At 39.2% G+C, this 23316-nt stretch overlaps 1 protein-coding gene and 1 non-coding gene across 2 annotated transcripts; both read left to right on the top strand.

Moving 5' to 3' along the window:
* Nucleotides 1-674: 674 nt before the first annotated feature.
* trnaa-ugc (transfer RNA alanine (anticodon UGC)) lies at nt 675-746 on the top strand. Its single transcript has one exon. It is a non-coding gene; the product is annotated as a tRNA-Ala (tRNA).
* A 3828-nt stretch (nt 747-4574) lies between these two features.
* On the top strand, nt 4575-22660 carry mmp17b (matrix metallopeptidase 17b). The gene is made up of 12 exons (XM_069171098.1): nt 4575-4629; nt 11792-12016; nt 13300-13432; nt 13546-13705; nt 13888-13996; nt 14176-14353; nt 15999-16175; nt 17979-18072; nt 19628-19701; nt 20170-20319; nt 21585-21836; nt 22091-22660. The coding sequence occupies exons 2-12, from the start codon at nt 11888-11890 to the stop codon at nt 22483-22485; spliced, it is 1851 nt and encodes a 616-aa protein (XP_069027199.1). The 5' UTR covers nt 4575-4629; nt 11792-11887; the 3' UTR covers nt 22486-22660.
* Nucleotides 22661-23316: the final 656 nt, after the last annotated feature.

Genomic DNA, 23316 nt, shown 5'->3' with positions numbered 1-23316 from the left:
ATGTTAGAGCTGCGTCATTGGCTGGTCACAGTTGTGACTGTCCCCTACGTCAGAAACCAGCTATCGTGATGTTTTGCCGGCTGTGTGGACTCCAGGTGTACGCGGTCATTTAATGACAGCTCCTGTCATCACGATGTGAAACTGTCAGAGGTGTTTTACTCACGCGCGGGCAACAGTGACATCTGATGGTGGAATCAGATAACACTGCTTCCGTCGGTTCCGTCATTACATTAATGGCTATGAACACAGTATAAACATAGACTATAAAGTTGAAATAATAGTGCAAGTAAAATAAAAATTTGGTTGCTCGATTTGGTTGCGAATTATGTTACTCTAAAAACGTGTGAACCAATAAATGATTTTGCATAACTGCATTATCATTTTAACATCATCCTTTATCTTATTCAAGTTGTATACGCCGTCATACTGCTGAATAAAGGCAGAATTATCATTATAAAAACATTATTTAACAAAACGGAGAACATGATCTTTAACAATCTCAGTTTTGTGAGAAATAGTCGTAACGCTCCACACAAATCGTGGTCACGTTTTCAACGCATGGTCATTTTTTTGTGTCATAAAAAGCCTTACTTAAAATTAATGACACCTTAGATAAATTAAATAGTCGTTTAGGTACGTTTCTATATCTATGACGGCCCCGTCTTCAGCGGGTTGGGGATGTAGCTCAGTGGTAGAGCGCATGCTTTGCATGTATGAGGCCCCGGGTTCAATCCCCGGCATCTCCACTTTTTTGTCTAACCAATTTGTATGTAACTTGTTTTTTGCTTATTTTTTCAAAATACCATTCTCACTCTTGAGGTGTAGTGATTAAATGTTATACTTCTTTCCCACGTTTCAGAGGGAAAACATTTAGGCTAAAGCGGTTACTTTGCAGATTAAAGTGAAAAAGCTTTTTTTTTTGACGTTATAACAAGATATTTTCATCTAACAAACATATATTATTAACATATAAACTTATCACGTTATAACAATATAGCCTAATGTTTGTCAAGTTATAACGTGAATCATTTATAACGTGATAAATTATTGTTATAACAAAAATCGTGACTCACTCTACTTTATAACTGATATTGTCATAACGTCAAAGCCATTGAATGAAACATCTCTGTTAACAGTGATTTCAGAAGTATCTTCAAGTCATATTCATCCAGTTCTTAGAAACTGGGGTTTGAATATCTTACAATTATTACAAATATTAAATTTAAGGCAAAGGTTACTTCGATGCCACTCATTTATTTTTCTCTTTAATGATCAATGAAGTATTCAGTCTTGACCCATTTTGGGTTTAAAGGATCAGTTCACACAACTGTTTTGTTGTTATTGTTATTTGGTTGAATCAAACTGAAAAAAAAAACATTTTACTTTTTACTCAACAAATTTATTGGACATTTCTGCTAAAATAGGATTTTATTATAAGGGCATATGACAAAGTCTTATGGTCTCAGCTCTGATGACCACATCAGTTGTAATCACAGTTCAACACTGCTCTCTTTGTGGTCCTGGAGCCTCAACGCCTTCTCCACCCGAAGCTCCTCTGGTGGTTTACCACCATCTGATCACCAACCACTACAGGCCAGCTCTGTCCGACCAGTGGTAGGGTGTGCCACGATATTCCATCATCAGATACCCGTCCACAGTCCTGGAGACACTGACTGTTTTGATGGTAAAATAACGGATATTGAAACTATAGCTTATTGGTAGCTCCAGCTTCAAAATATCTGTGTGGGCATTTGGCCTTCAATACCCTGTGTCAGTAAAACTGTAAGGCAGATGTGTGCAGAGGGATCTCGTGTGCACGACTTTCAGAGAGGGTCATTCAGAGAAGTTAACAGAGACACCAAAAGGAGCATTTCTGTTGCCGTGGGAAACAACGAGATTAGCCCCACACAGCCCCGCACACACAGCTCCATTCACATATTTACCAAGAAGATCCCCCACCCAGCATTCATCACCCAATGCCCCTGAGTGACCTTTGACCCGACCCAGTGGCTGCATTCATGAGGAAATAGCCTGTTGTCACAGTGACAGAGGAAATGTTTAATCTCTATTTACCCCCCAAAACTTTGATTGTATGTTTTTACATTTATTTTGTTAAATGTAAAATAAAAGACACAAAAATATCAGAATTTTGTGCTTTTCCGACTGAGACACTCTGCCTCTCTTTTTGTACCCCGTCATGTTACCGACCTGTTACCAATGAGCTCAATTAGTCGTGAGATGTTCAACCACGTGTTTCTTTTAGCGGTACACAACTTTTCCAGTCTTTTGTTGACCCTGCCCCAACTTTTTTGAGACTTGTTGCTGCCATCAAAATTCAAAATGAGCACATATTTTCATAAAACAATAACATTTCTCACTTTCAACATTTGATATGACGTCTTTGAACTATTTTCAATTAAATACTGATTTATATTATTTGCAAATCAACGCATTCTGTTTGTATTTACATTTTACACAGCGCCAACCAATTTCTTTGGAAACAAGGTTGTACTTAGCGCTGGCTCAGGTGACCTTGAGTCATCCCCTATACACCTATACTGCTGCTGGAGGACCTCCCATGATGCAGTGGGCTCCTTTCCTCTCTCTCTTTCAATCCCAATGCATTTATATGACACCATTACATCTCATTAAATGTATGCCTCCTCTTTCCTATACTTTTGTGTGTTGTTTGTTTTGGATCTCCTATGCTATTCTTTTCTCTCATCCTCTCCCCTCACCTCGATGGCCGCCCCCTCTGAGCCTGGTTACATCAGAGGTTTTTCTTCCTGTTAAAATAGAGATTTTTTCCTCAGAGCTCTAACTAATGTGGAAATTGTTGAATTGTTGGGTTTCTTTTCATAATGTTGTAAGGTTCTGTTGTAAAGACTTTACTATGTTAAGTGCCTTGAAATAACTTGTGTTGTGATTTGGTGTTATATAACAAAAATTTGATTGAATTGAATTTAACAAACACCAGATGCCCAAAACAAAGACTTATTGTCTGTTGAACAGATGATGCTTGTGATTTATTTAACAAGTTTTATTGGGGAATGTATCAGTAACTAACTCTGCTCTAAATATTACACTTGATGGTGTTTGTATCAGTTAATTATGTGAATATTATATCAGTTTTTACTACACAAAGTGACAATGAAAGTCCTACTTAAGCATGTGTGTCAGGAAAATGTAACTGTGTATATCTAACAACTAAATGCAAACCTGTGAACAAACCATACGATCATACCAGAATCATTGCTGGTACTTGAGTTACTTGAAACATCATCACTACCCACCAACAACACCATCATTCCTGAATGACACATTTGTGTCTGAATTAGACGGGAAGCACATGACGAACGAGTTTCAGGCCTAGTAAAACTGCACAGAAGAAAAGCAGCTGTAGGTCCAGTTAGGAGCATCAGTCAGTCACTGGATCTGCCAGTTCTGCTACAGAAACACATCAGAGGAATCAGGTTTCCAGCAAAAACATCACATGAGCCCTACATGTGTTTTTACCATCAACCATTGTCCCTCTGCAGACAAAAGAGTAGATTAGATGGAACTTAATGATCCCCGTGGGACACTGCTGAGAGCTACTACTAAGGAGATTCCACAAAGAAAGAAATAATATTAGTATTGATGGGAATCAGCTTATGACAAAATGGAAAACATTAAGTAGTACCACATACTCTTAGCATACACTCATATAATGATCTTGGCAACGTTTCCATCAGGTAATTCCGCCTTATGTTCTCTGCTTTTCAGCTTTTAAGTGCAAAGATGTCTTCGCTGCGAGAGCATAGTAGAAGGACATCAGTTGTACTTAAAGAAAGAGGTCAACATGTCGGCTGTGTGATCCTCCAACTGTTGCTTCGGTGGCTTATAGAGAAGAAGGAACACGAGAAAAAAGGGAAACAAATCTGTTCGTCTTCATTTTGGTTTTGTTTTAATCCTCACGTTAAGAGGATTGGGTGTAAAATATTCATGCCATCATGACAGAAGATACACATGAACATGCAGATGTTGCACACACGCACGCACACGCACGCACACACGCACACACACGCGCACACACACACACACACACACACACACACACACACACACACACACACACACACACACACACGCGCACACACACACACACACACACACACACACACACACACACACACACACAAACACTCTCTTTCTCTCTCTAAACCCATGTTTGCAGTGTAACATGCACTAATCCTCCCCGGGTCAAATGCAGGATTCCAGACTCTGAGGAAGCTACGACAGGATTAATTGTTTTAATTTTAGACATTTAAAATAAAATAATTTGTTTTCATCAAATAGTATATATTGTTGATATGAACCTGGCAGATGAAAAAGAGTGAGAAAACTGACACTGAATCTTATAAGATGTAAAAAAGTCATGTAAAGAATCGATTTCTACAAACACGCAAGCCCACATTTGTCATGGTTGTGGCAGTGGGTGGGGTAGAGGGTGGGGTGGAAGGTGGTGGGTGGGGGTTTGGAGCCAGCCTTTGAGGGAGGAAGCAAGAGAAAGGACCCATCTGTCCCCATATAGTGGCAGATAATGAGAGACAGCGAGGTCGCACACAGAGGAGGAGGAGGAGGAGGAAGGTAAGCAGGAAAACACTTCATCCACAACTTGTTTAATGCTGTTTGTAGTTTTTCATTTTGCAACTTGTTCTGAATTTCTTTTTCTACCAAAGTTTATCTGAAGAATGCATGTTGTAGTGAACGGAATGCCAGATGGAGACGATATTGCATGTGTCCGGGGCAGTATAATTACCGTGCAGCTGATTTACTGCGCAGTGGGTGTATCATTGCTTGCAATCCTGTAAGTCTTAGAGAGCATGCAGGGATGTAGCCAGGATTTTCAGAAGTTTCTGAGGCCTTAATGCAAGGTTGAGAAACCTAAAAGAATTTGACAAGTCACAAAAAATGCAGTCTTTAAATAAAACTTTATTTAAATTTAAATACAAAGAGAGAAGAAATTTGGACTTGGCCTGCAAAGTTCATGACCACAGTGCCGTTGAGTCACAGCAAGTTGGATTCTTATCTTTCTCAAAGTCAACATAAATTGTCAACATACTGTCTGCAAAGACAGATGCAAAGAGTGCTGAGAGGAAGACCTCAAGAAAAACAACTTGCCATACAGCAACCTTTAATGCATTTAATCAAGTAGAAGTCCGATGGGAAAAAAATAGCCTGTTAAAAAAAAAAAATCTAAATTAAAAAAAGTCACCAAAAGAACAACATTTCATTAAAAAAATGTCACATATTTTTATTTGCTTTGAAAATTATTTTTAAAGCTGCACTAATCAATATTTTCATATCAAAAGTGATTCTAATAACTGACAGTATGTGTGTATTGTGAAATCGATCACTTCAAGAGGAGACTGCATACAGAATTGAAGCCCAATTCTGCAGCTCCTCTCAGGTCCTCAGAGCTTTTAGTCTCTTTTAGCTTGTTGTTTTTGGTTTCACAACCCAGAAAGTGACCCAAAACAAGCCACTAGGAATAAGACGGTAGCAGAGCCAGACTTTTGGAAATAAGACATGTTCTGCTGCGTCAAAGTGGCCAAATAATCAGAATAATAAGTAATGAATGTAGCTTTTAACTATTAAACTTTAATATTTATCAAATGCAAACAAAATGTCTGTTAATTTGGAGTAATCAAACACGCACACACACACACACACACACACACACACACACACACACACACACACACACACACACACACACACAAGACTTCCATGTAGTTGTTTCACTTTCTCTTTCATTTACTTTCTTTGAGGTCATGGCACAAACAGATCTTTACCATTCAACCCAATTTGTGTATTATGCAAATGTGTGTGACAACGGTTAATATTATCTTTAAGTGAAAATGTCTGTTGTTTTCTCACAATCTGCTCCGTTTGGCTTTTGCCCTCGACTCTGTTACCCGCTTTAATTTCATTACTTTAACACTGTCCTTGTCTTCCCCCTTCCTTCCCTCCCCCCTATTCTTGCCCCCGCGCTTTAACTGAAACGGTATACCCTCTAACTTAATTAAATGAAGCATGTAGTGACGGACAAGGGGCACACACACTTTACATCTAGTGTCCTGTCCAGCAGACAGCGGCGCCCTCCCCTCTGTAGTTTATGGTAATCCCCGTCCATCTTCTGATTACATCCGGTAGATTGTCTCCCCCTTGGGAAATACAGTGTGGAGGATTCCCGCCATCTTCTCCCGCTGACCTCTTTAACTCGCGCGTGCTGTCATGACAGTAGATGTCATGGTGTTCGTCCTGATTTTGCAGTGAGTAAATGAGGGATGTTAAGTCTTCTGATCAGGAATAACTTGGAGCACATGAAGCCAAAGCAGGTTAAAGGTATTTATTAGTGCATTCTTTCTTTTCTAGTGTCAGTGAAGACACACTAGAGAAGAACCTGCACATCTGCGCTTGTATGAGTGAAAGAGAGGTGACGATGGGAAATAACAGAAAGAGGGACAGGATGTGGGTGGTTAAAGAGGTTCTTGTCCTGCAGCAGCCAAATAGTGACAAGACTGTCTAATCAGGTTGTTCCTCTGGCTATTTCCCTGATGTATGTGCACATTTTCATTGTCCCCAGAGGATGAATACCAATGACTCTGGTGAAAAACCTTTTCTCAGACTCTGACAAGAACATAAGATGGTACTGAGAAATGGCAGACAGGCTCACTTCTCTGAGCTCACAAACAGGAACCCAAACAATCAAGGGTCCTTTTTTTATGACCATTGACGGCCAACCTAATACATTCCACTTCGACATTCCCAGTTATTTTTTCTCATCTATTAAGTGTAGCAAATATTCAGCCTACTTTAGATACAACAACAATTAGAATGAACATTAATCAGACAAGGTCATCTATCATTTAGAGAGCTCCAAGCCCTGCTTCATACTTCACACTCTTTTACTCTGGTGGACACAAAGGTGATTTCTAAAGTGGTATCTAAGATTAAAAAAAAAAAAAAAAAATGTCTATATACTCACTTGACCGTATCTCGTTTTTTAAAACTATCTTAAAAAGCCTTTTAGAGGACTTAGTAAGTTTGAGTAACCACTTCTTGTTTACAGACTTTTCCTTTACTGACATTATTAAACCACTTCTCAGAAAAGTAATTTACGTCCCACAGTTTTTTAGTTACTACTGATAACTTCAAATGGGTAATATTTTAGAAAAAGGTTGTTTTTGAACAGGTGAATACTTTTATTACAGACAACAATATCTTTAAGACTTTAATGGAGGTTTCAGAGCGCTCCACAGAAAAGAGACTGTGTCGATAAAAGTGTTTAATGATATTAAAATGAACAAAGACTCAAATAAGCTCTCAGTACTCGTTGTTCTTCATCTCTATGTGGGCTTTGATACTGTCTATCCTGTAAATCTTCTGAACTGATGTTGCTGCGTCAGTGAATCTTGATGCGTTTCATGGCACTGAGGCCCATCTTTGCCGGGACTCACCAGCAAACTGGACAGAACGTACCACAGTTGCTGTTTTCCATCCAGGAATGTTGTAGCTTCAATGAGAATTGTCTTTCAGCAGCTTATATCTTTCTTTTGTGGAATTTCTTTTGGAGTACCAGTGAGCCACCCTCCCCTCGCTCCAAATGTCCCACACACAACATATCACAAAACAAATAGCATTTCCCAGCATGCCCTCTTCCTACCTTTTAAGAATAAAGCGACCAAATTGAATAGAAGTTACAGGTAGAACTGATATTTATTATACAGCTGGACATTTTCAGAAAAGACAAACAAAGATAAATAAAAGATGCTGTGACTTACAAAGGTGGAAATGTGATATATTTGTCTATAAAAAGCTGTAAAGATTCAGTGGATGCTCCTTCTGAGGTTGACATATTCAAACTAGAAACCGGAGAAGCATTTATTAAATATTATAACTATTGCAATGAGACTTTTGAGGCAGTTAAAAAGAAAAAGGACTTTAATATGCGACCTCACCTGTCAGTGGTGTGAAAAAGTATTTGCCCATTTCCAGATTTCCAATTTTTTTGCATGTCTGTCACACTTAAATGTTTCAGATCATCAAACAAATTTTAATATTATTCAAAGATAACACAAGTAAACACAAAATGCAGTTTTTAAATGAAGGTTTTTATTATTAAGGGAGAAAAAAAAAAAATCCAAACTCACATGGTCCTGTGTGAAAAAGTTTTTGCCCCCTCCTGTTAAAACATAACTTAACTGTGGTTTATCACACCTGAGTTCAATTTCTCTAGCCACACCTGTTCTCAATCAAGAAATCACTTCAATAGGACCTGCCTGACAAAGTGAAGGAGACCAAAAGATCCTCAAAAGCTAGACATCATGCCGAGATCCAAAGAAATTCAGGAACAAATGAGAAAGAAAGTAATTGAGATCTAGCAGTCTGGAAAAGGTTATAAAGCCATTTCTAAAGCTTTGGGACTCCAGCGAACCACAGTGAGAACCATTATCCACAAATGGAGAAAACATGGAACAGTGGTGAACCTTCCCAGGAGTGGCCGGCCGACCAAAATTACCCCAAGACCGCAGCGACGACTCATCCGAGAGGTCACAAAAGACCCACAACAACATCCAAAGAACTGCAGGCCTCACTTGCCTCAGTTAAGGTCAGTGTTCATGACTCCACCATAAGAAAGAGACTGGGCAGAAATGGCTGCATGGCAGAGTTCCAAGACCAAAACCACCGCTGAGCAAAAAGAACATTAAGACTCATCTCATTTTTGCCAGAAAACATCTTGATGATCCCCAAGACTTTTGGGAAAATACTCTGTGGACTGACGAGACAAAAGTTGAACTTTTTGGAAGGTGTGTGTCCCGTTACATCTGGCGTAAAAGTAACACCGCATTTCAGAACAAGAACATCATACCAACAGTAAAATATGGTGGTGGTAGTGTGATGGTCTGGGGCTGTTTTGCTGCTTCAGGACCTGGAAGACTTGCTGTGATAAATGGAACCATGAATTCTACTGTCTACCAAAACATCCTGAAGGAGAATGTCCGGCCATCTGTTCGTAACCTCAAGCTGAAGCCAACTTGGGTTCTGCAGCAGGACAATGATCCAAAACACACCAGCATGTCCACCTCTGAATGGCTGAAGAAAAACAAAATGAAGACTTTGGAGTGGCCTAGTCAAAGTCCTGACCTGAATCCTCTTGAGATGCTGTGGCATGACCTTAAAGAGGCGGTTAATGCTGAAAAACCCTCCAATGTGGCTGAATTACAACAACTCTGTAAAGATGAGTGGGCCAACATTCCTCCACAGCTGGAAAAGACTCATTGCAAGTTATCACAAACGCTTGATTGCAGTTGTTGCTGCTAAGGGTGGCCCAACCAGTTATTAGGTTTAGGGGGCAAACACTTTTTCACACAGGGCCATGTGGGTTTGGATTGTTTTTCTCCCTTAATAATAAAAACCTTCATTTAAAAACTGCATTTTGTGTTTACTTGTGTTTGTGTTTCACTAATATTTAAATTTGTTTGATGATCTGAAACATTTAAGTGTGACAAACATGTAAAAAAAATAAGAAATCAGGAAGGGGGCAAATACTTTTTCACACCACTGTAGCTGTTTCATCGTGAGTCGTAACCAACAATTGGGAACAATTAGATGCCTCCAATAATCAATTTATTTACAACTGAACACCCGCCTTATAGGATTATTACAATTGTTTTGATGAGATCTTCAACCATGATTATCATGTAGAGTAAATCTGATATTGTGACAGGCCCCTTACCTACCAGATCGCTCTGATCCTCTACTGCTGGCCCCTTCCCAAGGACTTCAACAAAACCACATGGGGAGTCCTTTATCCACCTTTGGCCTTAATCTCAAGAACAGGTTGCATGAGAATCTGACAGACTTCATCTCTGTGGACATTGTTTTAGCCTGGCTTTTACTTAAGATGCCATGGCATTAATTTGCCAGATTTCTAAAGTCTCAGGAATCGTTTGTTATAACGTTTTATACATAGATTTAAATGATTTCACTGACATTTATTGTTTTAATATTTAATGGTTATAATCTTTACTTCTTGCTAAATGTTTTTTGTTTTTTGTATTTCTACTTTTTTTGGTTTTCATGTTTTTGTCTGTGCCATGATCGTTTTCTGTGAAGCACTGCATGTGCGCTGTACAAATAACGTTGAGTTGAAAGTTGAGCTGAGACAATGGGAAGATACGATGCACGGTTGTGGCTAGGATTAAAAACAAGCAGAACATGGGCACTCACAGATTAATACATTTCAATCCTTGTGCGCGATATATGCCCATATGAATTGTAGATTCGGATTATGTGAATAGATGTACCTTTATACTGTACTTCTTCTATGCCACGTCTGTTTTTTTTGTTTTTTTTTTAATAAAAATGTAACAATTTAATTGCATTTTATAGCTTGTATTACATTTTGTTTTATATACTTTTTGTCCCCAGTATAATTTTTTTTATCATATAATAATGAGACTGCCAGTGTTAATACAAATTGTGTGTACATCACAATTTTTGTCTATTTTTTTTCTGATGGAGTTTGTTTTACACTTAGATGCATCGTCATTTATTTAACTGGAATATACTGTATATAGCCCTTCATATTCAGTTTCTGTTATGTGTTTCCAGCTTTGGGCATAGGGTTATAACCCTTTTGGTTTTTGTGTTTAGGATCATTGTTGTCATTTGAGCCCTCCTTCATTTAAAGGATCTGGTCATTCTCTGGTGGATTCTAATGTGCAGTTACATCCTCCTTGCCGATTGGTCAGTTTGTCCTCACTAGTCCAGATAAGCGGTCATTTCTGCATGTTTGAATTATGCTGGTGATGGCTTACAGATGAAACATTCTTTTTTTTCCCACAATTAATTCAAGTTTATTGATCTATGAGTGCTGATTGAGATACTACATAATTATAGTCTTTTTTTAAATTTTTTTTTTTAAGGTTTTTTTCACATGGTTTAATCTATTCACAGAACAATGTTTTGAAAACTATGATGCTGACCTAAATGCCATTATATTTTGGTTTAGATAACAGCAATCCATGCAGGATGATTTCAAATAGTCTTGTTTTGGCCTTGACCTTTTTTTTCCCCGAGTGCCGCCTTCAAGCTGAACGATCATTTTAAGTTTAGAGCAGTTCTTAAAATCTTCTGTACACAATCCCCACAGATTAACTTCTGATGAACATCTTTGTGATCCCAACGATTTTAAGCCATGCAAGCTAAATGATTTTAGACATTGTTGTGTATATGTGAACTGCACTATATGTTTGTATGTTGACATAGGGTAATATCCATTGCCATTAAATTCATGGTTGTCACTGAATACATTTTAATGACTTTGGTGATCGCTTGGCTTTTGCCAAATAATTTCATTTACAAAAATTCTACACATGAGGTCGACTTACCAGCTTTTCCCAGATCTTTCAATCACATCTCAATCTTCATAGTTGATGGGAATTGCTCAGTCGTGATGGAAAGGGTTTGGTTTTCATGTGTCAGTCACATATCTCCCTCTACTGCAGAAGATAGTAAGCTGTGGTCGAAAGCTGTGGACAAAAATGTTTACATTAAATTAAGGGTAAACTTTGAATTACAACAGTGTCGTTTTACACTTTTGTACATTAACATATTCTAGTACCCTTGCTTGCCCCATTTGATGTCTTATTCTTAACTACTGAACGTCTTATCAGTATTTGCTGCTTCCATCATCCAATTTGTTATCAATGACTTTAATTTGCTTTTCTTCACTCTACAGATGGAAAGCCAGCTTAGACTCCAGCAGCCTTGCATGCATTGAAAGCAGTGAAGATTTCTGTTAAGTGAAAATGTCACACAAGAACATGTAACCAAGATGGAGATGTGGATTATTGTCTTGTGCCTGAGCAATGGATGGATGCAAACAGCTTCTACTGTCGGTGTGACCCCAACACCCTCCTCTTCACTAGTGACATCCACTGAAGATGAGAACACCCAACTGGTGGTAAAAGAAATGACATCAATATTTGTGATGGGAAATGTGTTAGATCTGAACTTTCTATCTCCCACATGAGTAGGCTACAGAGCTTGATGTGGAAATAAGGTACTGCTCTCATTTGGAGAAAATATATTTGATCAATGACTCAACTCACCAGCACAAACAGAACAACCGACAGAACGACAAAACGTGAAATAGACACGTTTTGGCCTCTAGTTGTGACAGTTTCACGTTTCCCTATAATAGACAAAAATTAAACCTACTGCATGCATGCAGCCATGTGATTTACAGGAATATGAAACTTAGGACAAAAACAACTTGGTTAAATTTAGGAAATAAAAAAACAACTCGAGAAAAGTGTTGTCACCTCCTGCATTTAAACTTCTGTCTCCCAGTCTCTGATTCATGCCACCAGGCCACCCTTATTGCTTCCTAATACCATTGAAAAATATGCTTTGTGCATGTACATCTTGGTCAAATGATCCTTCGTCACATTACTTTTACATGCGTGTAGGTTTCATGCTTACAAAACTTGAAAAATCTCCCGTTTTGCTGTAGTGGAACAGAATCTATATTTCACGCTTTCAGAAGGACCATGACTGGACTACATTTATATAGCTCTTTATTACAAAGTTCCTCACAATTTACCACTCCTTCACCCGTTCACTCTCACACCGATCACAGCAAATTACTTGTACAGATGCTAGCCTAACCATCAGGAGCAGTTTTGTGTTCAGATTCCTGACCGACATGTGAAGAGCAGGAGCCACTATTAAGGAATTACTTTCCAAAAACATTGTTTCTATTTTCAAAAAGCAAGGTCAAAAAAAAAATCAAATGAAGTGGACACAGTGAATGTCACACAGCAGCAATTTGAATACAAAATCTGATCTCAGTGCTGTGGTTGAGTCCCAGTCAGTCCAAATCTTATGGTCATAATTTTCACTTTCAAAAAGGCCCCCAAAAAATCTTTGGCCTTTTTATCTAAAAATTGTGACTAAATAAGTCAATTTTGTGACTCACCGCGAGCTTTTTTTTTTTCATCATTTAACCTTGTGCCACAGCATCCAGCTGTACTCTAAAGTCTAAAGTCGATTAACAGAGAATCTAGATTTAGATTTGATTGTTAATATCATAAATCATTGTCTTCTGCAAAGGTATTTACAATTTTTCGTGTATTTAAAGTTGCTTGAGGCGGTTGTTTCCATGGTGAGAATTAATTAATTAAAGTACAGGACTTAAATTAACAAAAAACACACTGTTAAAGTGATTTTCTGACCTTCTTATAGGATTGGTTGATGAAGTATGGCTACCTTCCATCTTCAGACCCCTCCACTGGTCAGCTGCAGGCCTGGACAGCTGTCACTCATGCTGTCAGGGCCATGCAAAGGTTTGCAGGCCTCAAAGACACTGGAGTCATCGGTGAGGCTGTAAAAAGCTGACTTACACACACACACACACTCAAGTTTAGATTTCTCTTTAAATCTGGTGTTCTGCAATTGACTCCTGGTTCTTCTGGACTTTGGTGTGTTCAGATGAGGAGACAATGGCGTTGATGAACAGCCCACGCTGCTCCCTACCTGACCAGGAAGTACCATCCAAATCAATGGCCAACCGAGAGGGCATAAAGATGAAGAGGAGGCGGAGGAGGAGAAGGGCTGTCTCCATGTGGACACACAGAAACATCAACTGGAGGTTGGATCTGATTAGTTTTTCTTGCGACCAGATCTGGTGGATGTGACAAAACATGAGTGTTTTCAGTTGGGATATTAAACTGTGTCTTGCAGATTAACTTTTGCTTCAAGTCATCTGTGACGAGGCAAGAGCTTAGCTTCCATCCTCCTCTTACCCACACAAGCACTTTATTACATTTTCAGGTTGCATTCATACCCTTTGTCTTCCCATCTGTCCCGGGAGACGATCCGCTCACTGGTCTTCTATGCTTTAAGAGTGTGGGCAGAGCCAACACCTCTGGAGTTCCACGAGGTTGGTACATTTGTCTGATGCTGCATTAATGACTTATGGGAAAGATGGCAGATGTGAATTTCCTGCAGGGCTACCATGTCAGCGCAACTACTGTAGCTTCCCCTGGTTGCTCATACTTAATGAATTTTGTTGAAGTTTGCAACTTCTAGTCACTCAGTGCTGTTACTCTCTGTCTCCAGGTGGGCTCTCCAGAGGCAGCTGACCTGCAAGTAGACTTCCTCCATGGTTACCACGGTGATGGCTATCCCTTTGATGGGGCAGGCGGTGCAGTCGGGCATGCTTTCTTCCCATCAGACCCTGCTCGGGCAGGAGGAGTTCATTTGGATGCAGAGGAGGAGTGGGCCTTCAGACAGCCAGGTGTGTAAGATATTTTTGCACAGTTCATCTTCTAATATTACCACCTTTTCAGTGTTGTTATGCACCGGTAATTGTTGTATCTGACATAATCAATTATAATATTCAGTTTATTATGAGAAGAGTCTGGTAAAAAAATACCAGACTCTTGTTTTTTTCATTGACTGTATATAAAAGTGGACATCGCTTCCGGGTCTGAAAAATGAGGCCGATGCAGAAATGCAGGGTGCTGCCAAGAGGTTGGATCCAAAAAGCCTCTATCTCCATAGACCCTCATTCAAATAGTCTCATAAAATTCTCAGTCTATACAATTTCTACACACGTGTTCCTTCTTATTCGTTTTCTAGCCATCCATCTGAAAATAATCCTGTCGTTATGAGAAAATATGATTCAAAATATTGTATTTTGGGGGGGGGGGGGCGTGTCTGTTTGATTGACAGGCCTAATTCCGAACTCAAGGCTTCATTATGGCCGTTTACAAACCAGCGGGCGACGTCACTGCTGGTTGCTGCTTGTTTTTTTTTTTATAATTCACAAAATCTTTATGTAACTAACATAACAGTTATGCTTGCAATATTTCCTTTTCACAAACAGTATACTCCTTTGCAGAGTATCTTGAAAAGTAAAGGCTGGATTTTAATTACATTTTCTGTAAATATTGTCATGGTCCACAGAGGATAAACCCTGATGATTTTGATGACTCACTGACAGTTTATCTTGCAGTATCATTCAGTTAAATTTCCACTTAAACAACAACAACAAAAACTCTGACTGCTTGGATCACTATCTCTGTCTTTCATTCAGCCCAGGGTCCAAAAGAAACTATGATCAAAACCTGAACCACCATAACTAAAATGTTTCCCTAACTTTAACCATACTGTAGTCCAGGTTTTTGCTGTATTGACGTTTGGGTTGGACCATTACATGGTTACATTCCCTCCTACCAGTGTCAGACCAAATTATCAACTCTATACAAAGTAACTGTTTACCTTTCAGTTTGCAGATGATATTTATGGTTCCCAGATAAACCATACTGACTTGGATGATTTTCAATTACCATCTCTTAATGTATTTTCAGTTGCACACAACACGTTTAATGATATAATTGGTCAATTTCCATGGCATGACAAGCCAGACGAGGTTACCCAAAAGTTACAGTTGATGCCCATCGTCTGTCTGTCGTGTGTTCTGTGCAACACCACCATCTTGTGGTGTGTACTGAACATTGGCTCCCTCAGTTTCTGCTTGAAGGGAATTCTTATTTTTAAAAGAGATAGCAAAATTGCAGTATTTATCAATACAATGTGATTTATCAATACAGAATATAGGTAGGCTAGTGATATTCACAGCCATTGTTGGGGCCATAGATTCAAACTTGAATAAACCTCAGTCAAAGGATCAAAGAGTTGGACAGACCAACAACCCCACTGCTGTCTAGTATCAGAGGATGGAGGGCTGGGTTGGCAGTTTAACAATAGGTATGCATTTGGATCACTTTCCAAACAAGGTGTCCCCCTCATATCACCTACTGCATCATACCAAAAGTGACAGATATGATTGAATTTTCAAATCTCACACACCGACACCCTCCAACCACCTCCTCATTTTCTACTTCTGTCCATCTCCTGTTTCTTCCCATCCTTTCCAGCCTCTGAGGGTACCGACTTGTTCACGGTGCTCGTCCACGAGTTTGGCCATGCACTCGGCCTAGCTCACTCCTCATCTCGCCATTCAGTGATGAGGCCATACTACCAAGGTCCTGCTGGAGACCCCCTTCACTACCGCCTGGGAGCTAAAGACCTGCAGCACATCACCCAGCTCTATGGTCAGACTTTCCCACGTAAAAACACTTCTTTCCCACATCTGTTTTTCGCCACTAATGATGTCCACTGTGAGGATTTACTCATTATTTCTGATTGTGTTTGGCGTGTGAGGATGCCTATACTGCAAGAACCAAACTACATCAATACAATATCACCACAGAAAGGATTCAAGACAGATAAATATAAAGACTTCATTATTGTGACATCCTCAAATATTAAAATAGACTGTATAAGGCATAAAACCGGAGTGTAACGGATGAATGGGGACAGCTGTGAATCAGTTGTCTGGCCTGCCATCTGGTATGGAGAAAGTATGGAGGGACAATGCTGTTTTTTGTCAGCTCTATCCTCCTCATTATGCTCAGTTGCACATGTGAAAACCTCGTATTGTAAAGAATCAACGACTCAAAAAATGGAAATTCGTTGATGAAATGTGAGTGCACTGTTGTTCAGAATAATTCTGCAAAATGTCAAGTATACTTAACAAACAGATGTGTTTTTAAATATGCAAATGTATGCTCGTACGCATCTGAGAGCTGCTTTTTAAACTTTTAATATATCCTTCCTTTATGTTACATTTGGATGTATGAATTTACTGCATCTGTCTTTTGAGTACAACAAATTAATACTGGACCTTTGTTATGACTCTACGGCTACGTTTGCTCACTTTATGGAAGCTGACATAGTGACCTGGTTGATCAGTTGGTCACCACTTGGGTCCAGAATGAAATATCCCAACAACTTTTGGATGGATTGCTATGAGGTTTGGTACAGACATTAATGGTCCCCAGAGGATTCATTCTGCACACTTTGGTGACCCCAATAACTTTTCCTCTGGTGCCACCATTAGGTTGACATTTGTGGCTTGTGCGGTAAAACATCTCAACATTGGATGGGTTACCCCGAAAGTACAGATTTAAGGTGCCCCAGGGGATGAATCTTGACTTTTGTGATTCTCTGAGTTTTCCTTTAAAACCACCAGCAAGTCAAAGTTTTCACAAAATATCTCAACATCTACTGGAGGGATTGGCAGATAATTTTGTAGACAGTCCAGATTCCCAGAAGTTGAACTCTAAAGACTTTTCCTGTAAGTGGAATTTTTGATTTCGACTAAAGTATAACTTAAATGTCCTCCTCATAATGAATTGTAATAACTTTGATGACCACCTGTCTTTATAATATCAGCACAAATTAAGACATTCCCATCAGCCTCAGCTGTACTTGAGTTTAGAGCTAATTAACAAACGTTAGCGTTCATTAGCACAAATATATGATATCTGCTTAACACCAGCACGCTAACATTTTAATAGCTAACATGCTGATGTTAGCATTAAGGTCAATGCACCACAGTACCCAAGTTACAGTGTCACAAAGGTGCTTGCAAGGCTATAGACTAGTCTTGTTTTGTAGTTTTATTAAATGGAATACATTTTTATTTTACCTTAGCTTAGTTTGCTAGTTCTTACAAAATCTGAACCAAACACTTTTTAATCCACTGATGGTTAAGGATATTTCAAAATTTAATTCACAAATCAATAATTGTATTGAAAAAGAGGAAAAAAAAACTGTATAGCACAGCTGGGAATTCTGGCAACTTCAACATAGACAAGCAAAAATAAACCACAAGTGATTGTAAAACATTGTATCTTCACCCACACGTAAGCTGCCTGCTGCACTATTTCATGAGCCTGATGATCTAAGTGTGCAATAATAACCACAAGCATTTGTTGTTTCTTTTTTTTTACTTCATCAGTACAGTCAGAGTATGCAACTGCTCGTTTAAATTGATTTGACTTGTGATTTAGGTAATAGGAACCAGCCACTGGCCACAGACCCTCCACGCCTCGGCCAGGAGCCTCAGTTGCCCCACAGAGGTCACCACCATCATCACAGACATGGGTAGGACTCACAAGATAAGATGGACTGAGAGATATTTCCTGCTTGCTGACATTATAGTCTGACTTTTCTTTTTCAGTGTTTCCTCCTTAACTCTTAATTAAATGTGAAACAGTACAGGAGTTTACCATATTAAATTTATAAATGAAATTACTGTTCATATTGTTCATTTTTCAATTTAGTCTCAACTCTCAAGTCTATTTTAGCTTAAGCCATATTAATTAACCTTAACTTTTTCACTTTTAGTCGCTAGTTGATTTCGTTGACTAAAAGGTCTGGCTATTTTTAAATCCTCTCAGTCAAAGAACTACACTTTGTTTTTTCTTCCTCATAGAGTCCAGATCTCCACTGTGTTTAGATTTTTATTTCGATATTATTCACTTTTCTCTCAAATTCTCTTTCCTCTCTCTGCGTTTTTATGGGCAGAAACAAATCGTTAACATTTGCTAATCAGGAACAACCTGTTTTCAATTTACAAGGACAATGGGATTCATCATTGTAAGATCAAGGTGCAAACAAATCTGTGGTTTAAGAATACGTCATGTCTCTGATTTAGACTTTCCTTAGGACCTTAAGGGGCCACAGACGTAAAGATTTCTCAAATTAAGGCATTTGAGGAAGCTGCAGCTGTTCCTGAACACAGCACCAAAGTGTTTATTTTTCCACTACTGCTGCTGGACAGGAGAATCAGTGTGTTTATTGAATGTTAAACAGAAGGCACAAAGACATCTCAATTTCTGGGTAAAATGATTAAAACTGCAGATATACATTTTAGCAGGAGATTTCTTCACATGCTGATGCTATTTCCATGCAGAACGACGGTGAATGATCTGAAACAACACTAACCTGTCAAAATTACTGCACTACACAAGTAAAAGTCCTAACATGTAAAGCACTATTTGTTAGTGTACTGAGAAAAGCAAGTCATTTGTAACAGCACTCGTCTTGGAGTAGAGCTTTAAGGGAGCAGTGTGTAGTATTTAGTGGCATCTCGTGGTGAGGTTGCAGATTGCAACTAAACACCATTCACTTCACCTTCCACTTCCAAGTGTAGATGAGAATCAGTGGCCACATCTTTTTACATAAAATGTCAAAAAAGATCTCTCGAAAGCCAGTGTTTGTTTGCTCCTTCCGGGCTACTGTAGAAACATGGCACGCTCAGTGGAAGGGCACCCGCTCCATATGTAGATATTATCATTAAAGTATCATTAACGTACTGTTGTTAAATATTTAATTACCTCATTGTCTCTGTAGTGTGCCCACAGGTATGTCTTCAGGTGCAAGGTGCTCTCCTGGTAGAACTTTACTACTAACTTTTAATTGTGTCCATAATATTATTGACCTGTTTTTCTGACCCAAACCCTCCTGTTGCTGTGATGTACTTTCTACTGGGGGATATTTAATCTCAGTTAATGTTTGATCTTATCATAATCTTGTCTTCATCATGGGAAAAATTGTATTGTACTTCAGTATTGTCTTTAAGTATTAACCTAAATCTGTACCAAATGAAAGCATGAAGTTCTTTAAATCAGTCTCCCTGTGTGTTTTCTCCCTTTAGGCCCTCCATAGATCGCTGTAACACCAGTTTTGATGCTGTGACAAAAATCCGAGGAGAGACTTTCTTCTTCAAAGGTCTGAAAATACCTGGAAATATTTTGAAAATGGACATTAATAACTACCTTGAAATAACAACTGGAATTACCACCTATTGGCTGTATGCCTCAGTCAACCAGTCAAGTTGTAGTTTCCATGTCTATCCTGACTTTTCTTGAGCTATGATCACAAGCACAGTAACCTTGACCTTTGACCTCTAAACTCCAATCAGTTCATATGTAATGAAATTCACTCAAAGTGTTCCTGATACATTGAAGTCACAAGAATGGGATGGACATCAACTCACAGTCACCTTGACCTTTGTCCACCAAAATCATTTCATCATTGAGTCCAAGTGAGCGTTTGTGGCAAGTTTGAAGAAACGTCTTCAAAGTGTTTACAAAAATGACATACAGGAAAACCCTGAAGCCTCTGTGATCAGTAAGGAGGCATACAAATTGTGTGGCTTTATTTAGCTGCTCTATTTTGTCCCTTTCTGTTCTCCAGGTATGACGATGTGGCGAGTCAACGGTGGGGGTTTGGTGTCGGGGCGCGGGGCTTCAGTCAGGAGGCTGTGGAGAAGTCTACCTCCTGACCTGCCTCATCTGCACGCTGTCCTGGAGAGACAGTCCGATCATGGCATCATCTTTATCAGTGGTATGATACAATAACATTAATGCAACAATGTATTGTGACATCACATACTGTACAGGTATTTGGACGTTTACTTTTCCAGAGAGATTTTGCTCATCAACAGCATTGTGATGGCCGCACTCGCAGACACACGAGAAATTTAAGTTGGTAACCTTCTCACATTCACACCTTAAGTTGAATTTACATTTGCAATTAATTTGTGTTAGTTTAGTTTACTTACGCGTGGTCACAACACATTCCATATTCAAATAAATCACATGACATGGGTTGTTAATTCATCCATTTAGTAGTGTTTACAGTACATTAGTTTCTATTTGTAGCGCTCACATTTTACAGTCAACAAGTTTATCTTTGGTTGAGTTTTCTTAAATTCTAACTTTTGAGTTAGCTGCAGCTGTTGTTTGTTGCTGCAGGAGGACGTCTTGCAGGGCTTGAGTAAAAGATGTGAACCAGGAAGTGAAGCTCTTAAATACAGAAAGTGGCCAATCAGACTCTACCTACTCTAAAAGCCTGCTTCATCATGGGGGGAAAATGTATTTTCTTAGTTTAGATATTTTGTTGGTTTCTTGTATTAGTATGAATGTATTAGTTTTTATAAAATGATTTGAATAATATTCAAATAGGTTTGCGGTTCCAGGATTGTTTTGTTGTAGTTTGGGTGGTAGAGTGGTCTTTGTGTGTTTCCCCTTTTGTTTTTTAAATGGTCTAATCAGCCGGTGTATACATATTCCCCAGTGTGTCTTGTTAGTTAGATATGTTTAGTTTTTGTGTTGATGTAGCCTCACTTGAGTTTTATTTGACCTCTTTTATGGGCCCAGAACTTTAGTTAAAGGTTATTGTTTCTTTATTTTAAAACTTTTTTTCTGGGGAAATACCTGTGACTCCCCTTGCCTGCTGGCTTGGTCCCTTACAAACATGAATCAAAAATCACTAAATTGACTGAATATCAACCACAACTCCATAATCCAGATTGAGACTGTGTTACGGAAGTGAAAAGTGACAAAATGGGAAGGCCCTATTTTATTATACTGACATTGTATCTGAATAATAAGAACATATTTATTTTTGCAAAATATCATAATCTGTACTGATAGCTATCATTACTTTGATACTGATACTGATTTTCTGATCTTCTCAGTATGTTTCATGTACATTTTCCAAAAACAATCTCAATGGCCATTGAGACCCCACAGCCTCACTCTCCTGATGAATGCAGATTAAATCAGCAAACAGACCAAATAACCTGTCCAGGTTGTGTCTTGCTGTAGGTTCCCAGTTCTGGTTGTTCCGGGACCTGTCCCTGCAGGAAGGCTACCCTCAGCCCCTGTCTGCTCTCAGGGTTGATGGAGAAGAGGAGGAGGCAGCAGCAGCAGCAGGATCAGGAAAATGGGGCTTAGTCTGGGACCCAGATGAAGGCATCATGTGGGGGAAAATGGGAAATTCAGAGTTAGAAAAGCGAGAAGACACCTGGACTCGGCTGCTTGAAGACGGCGTCAGCGGCATCACCACAGACAACGATGGTGAGGATCTGAATAATGTTTGTGTTTGTTTGCCATGTTAGATGTTTCTACTCTCATCAGGACTGAAGGCCCTGCACTAAAGGACAAAAAGATGAGTAAAAGTCCCCAAAAGGGAGAAAGTTCTGTGGGTTTAGTTTGTGGATTTATGAGTTGATAAGGTCTAGAATCAAGTTGGATTTTGAGTAAAGGTGAGTTAAATTTATTTAAGCCAGCACAATCTGCCTGTTGTGAAAACGTCTCTCCCTCTTCTTCAGGCTCCGTCTATCTCTTCAAAGGCGACTCCTACTGGAAGTTCATGTTTCCAGGCTCCTTGCTGCAGGATGGATACCCACGATCCTCTGCTGCAGACTGGCTGGACTGCACTGACTCCTCCTCATCCTCACCTGACGTGGACGACCTCTCCTCGTCTCTGTCTGCGCCTGCAGGGCGGCAGGAGCTCAGGGAAAAATGGAGGGAGGAGACAAAGGAAGAGGAAGCCGGAGGGAGGAGGAGGGACAGACATGGAAATAAAAAAAAACCCACACAGGACAGAGGCACCTGGACACAATGCACATGCCAAAATGGAGTACCGGGTGGCAGGACAACATCTCTGATTGCTGCCCTGCTGCTGGTTACATGGACTATGTTGGCTATAAAAAGCTGCACGTGAGAATAGAAGGAGGTGTGACTCCAACAGAGACGAGTATCTAAAAGTAATATGGATATAAAAAATATCTGTTGCACACTCTTTGTAAATTGTTGCAATGTCGAGGTAGTGTTTCCACATAATTGTATTTAGTAGTGTTGGTTGTTTTGTAAAAAAAAAAAATTATCACATAATGTCAATCCCTAATAAAGTAGTAAAATAAGGTTTAGAAACATCCGATTTTAGTCATGATATTGATATAATTTGAGCTTCACTTCAGAACTTTTCAGTGGAGAAACAATGGTGATGAAGATTCAGTTGTAACAAAGAAAGTATCTAATTGCCCTCTTTCACCTGCACAATATTATCAAAATTAGGAACATACAGTTTTAGAGCAATGCTGAAAAACTAGTCCAAGCATCTGTTACCTTGAGGCTGGACTGTTTTAATCCTTTTTATCAGGATGGTTCAGAAATGTTCTCAATAAACTCCTGTTGATCCAAAATGTTGTAATGGGAGTACTGACGAGATTTAGCAAGAGAGATCATATTTATACCAGTCATTACTTCTCTTCATTGGCTTCCTGTAAAATGAAGAATAGAATTTATAATCCGTAATATAATTTAGAAGGCCTCATAGGATCCTATTATCCCAAGAGAGCACTTCTCAGAGTGTAGGCTTACTTGTGGTTCCTTGAGCTTTTAAAACAGCCTTTAGGTTTCAGGTCCCTCTCCTGAGGAACCAGCTCCTAGTTTGGGTTCAGAAGGCAGACACCCTCTCTACTTTTAGGATTAGGCTTAAAACTTTGCTTGACAAATCTTATATGTGGCTGGCTCAGATGACCCTGAACTATTC

This window comes from Embiotoca jacksoni, unplaced genomic scaffold, assembly GCF_022577435.1.
Source record: "Embiotoca jacksoni isolate LCO1_2020_lvr unplaced genomic scaffold, fEmbJac1.0.p SCAF_5, whole genome shotgun sequence".
NCBI lineage: Eukaryota > Metazoa > Chordata > Actinopteri > Embiotocidae > Embiotoca > Embiotoca jacksoni.
This window is presented reverse-complemented; position numbering and strand designations above follow the sequence as displayed.

Excerpts from the sequence above, each read along its gene's own strand:
- mmp17b (XM_069171098.1), top strand. The coding sequence starts at position 11,888 with ATGGAGATGTGGATTATTGTCTTGTGCCTGAGCAATGGATGGATGCAA. Across the intron at positions 13,433-13,545 it reads CAAAGACACTGGAGTCATCG|ATGAGGAGACAATGGCGTTG; the intron begins GTGAGGCTGTAA and ends TGGTGTGTTCAG. Across the intron at positions 14,354-15,998 it reads GTGGGCCTTCAGACAGCCAG|CCTCTGAGGGTACCGACTTG; the intron begins GTGTGTAAGATA and ends CATCCTTTCCAG.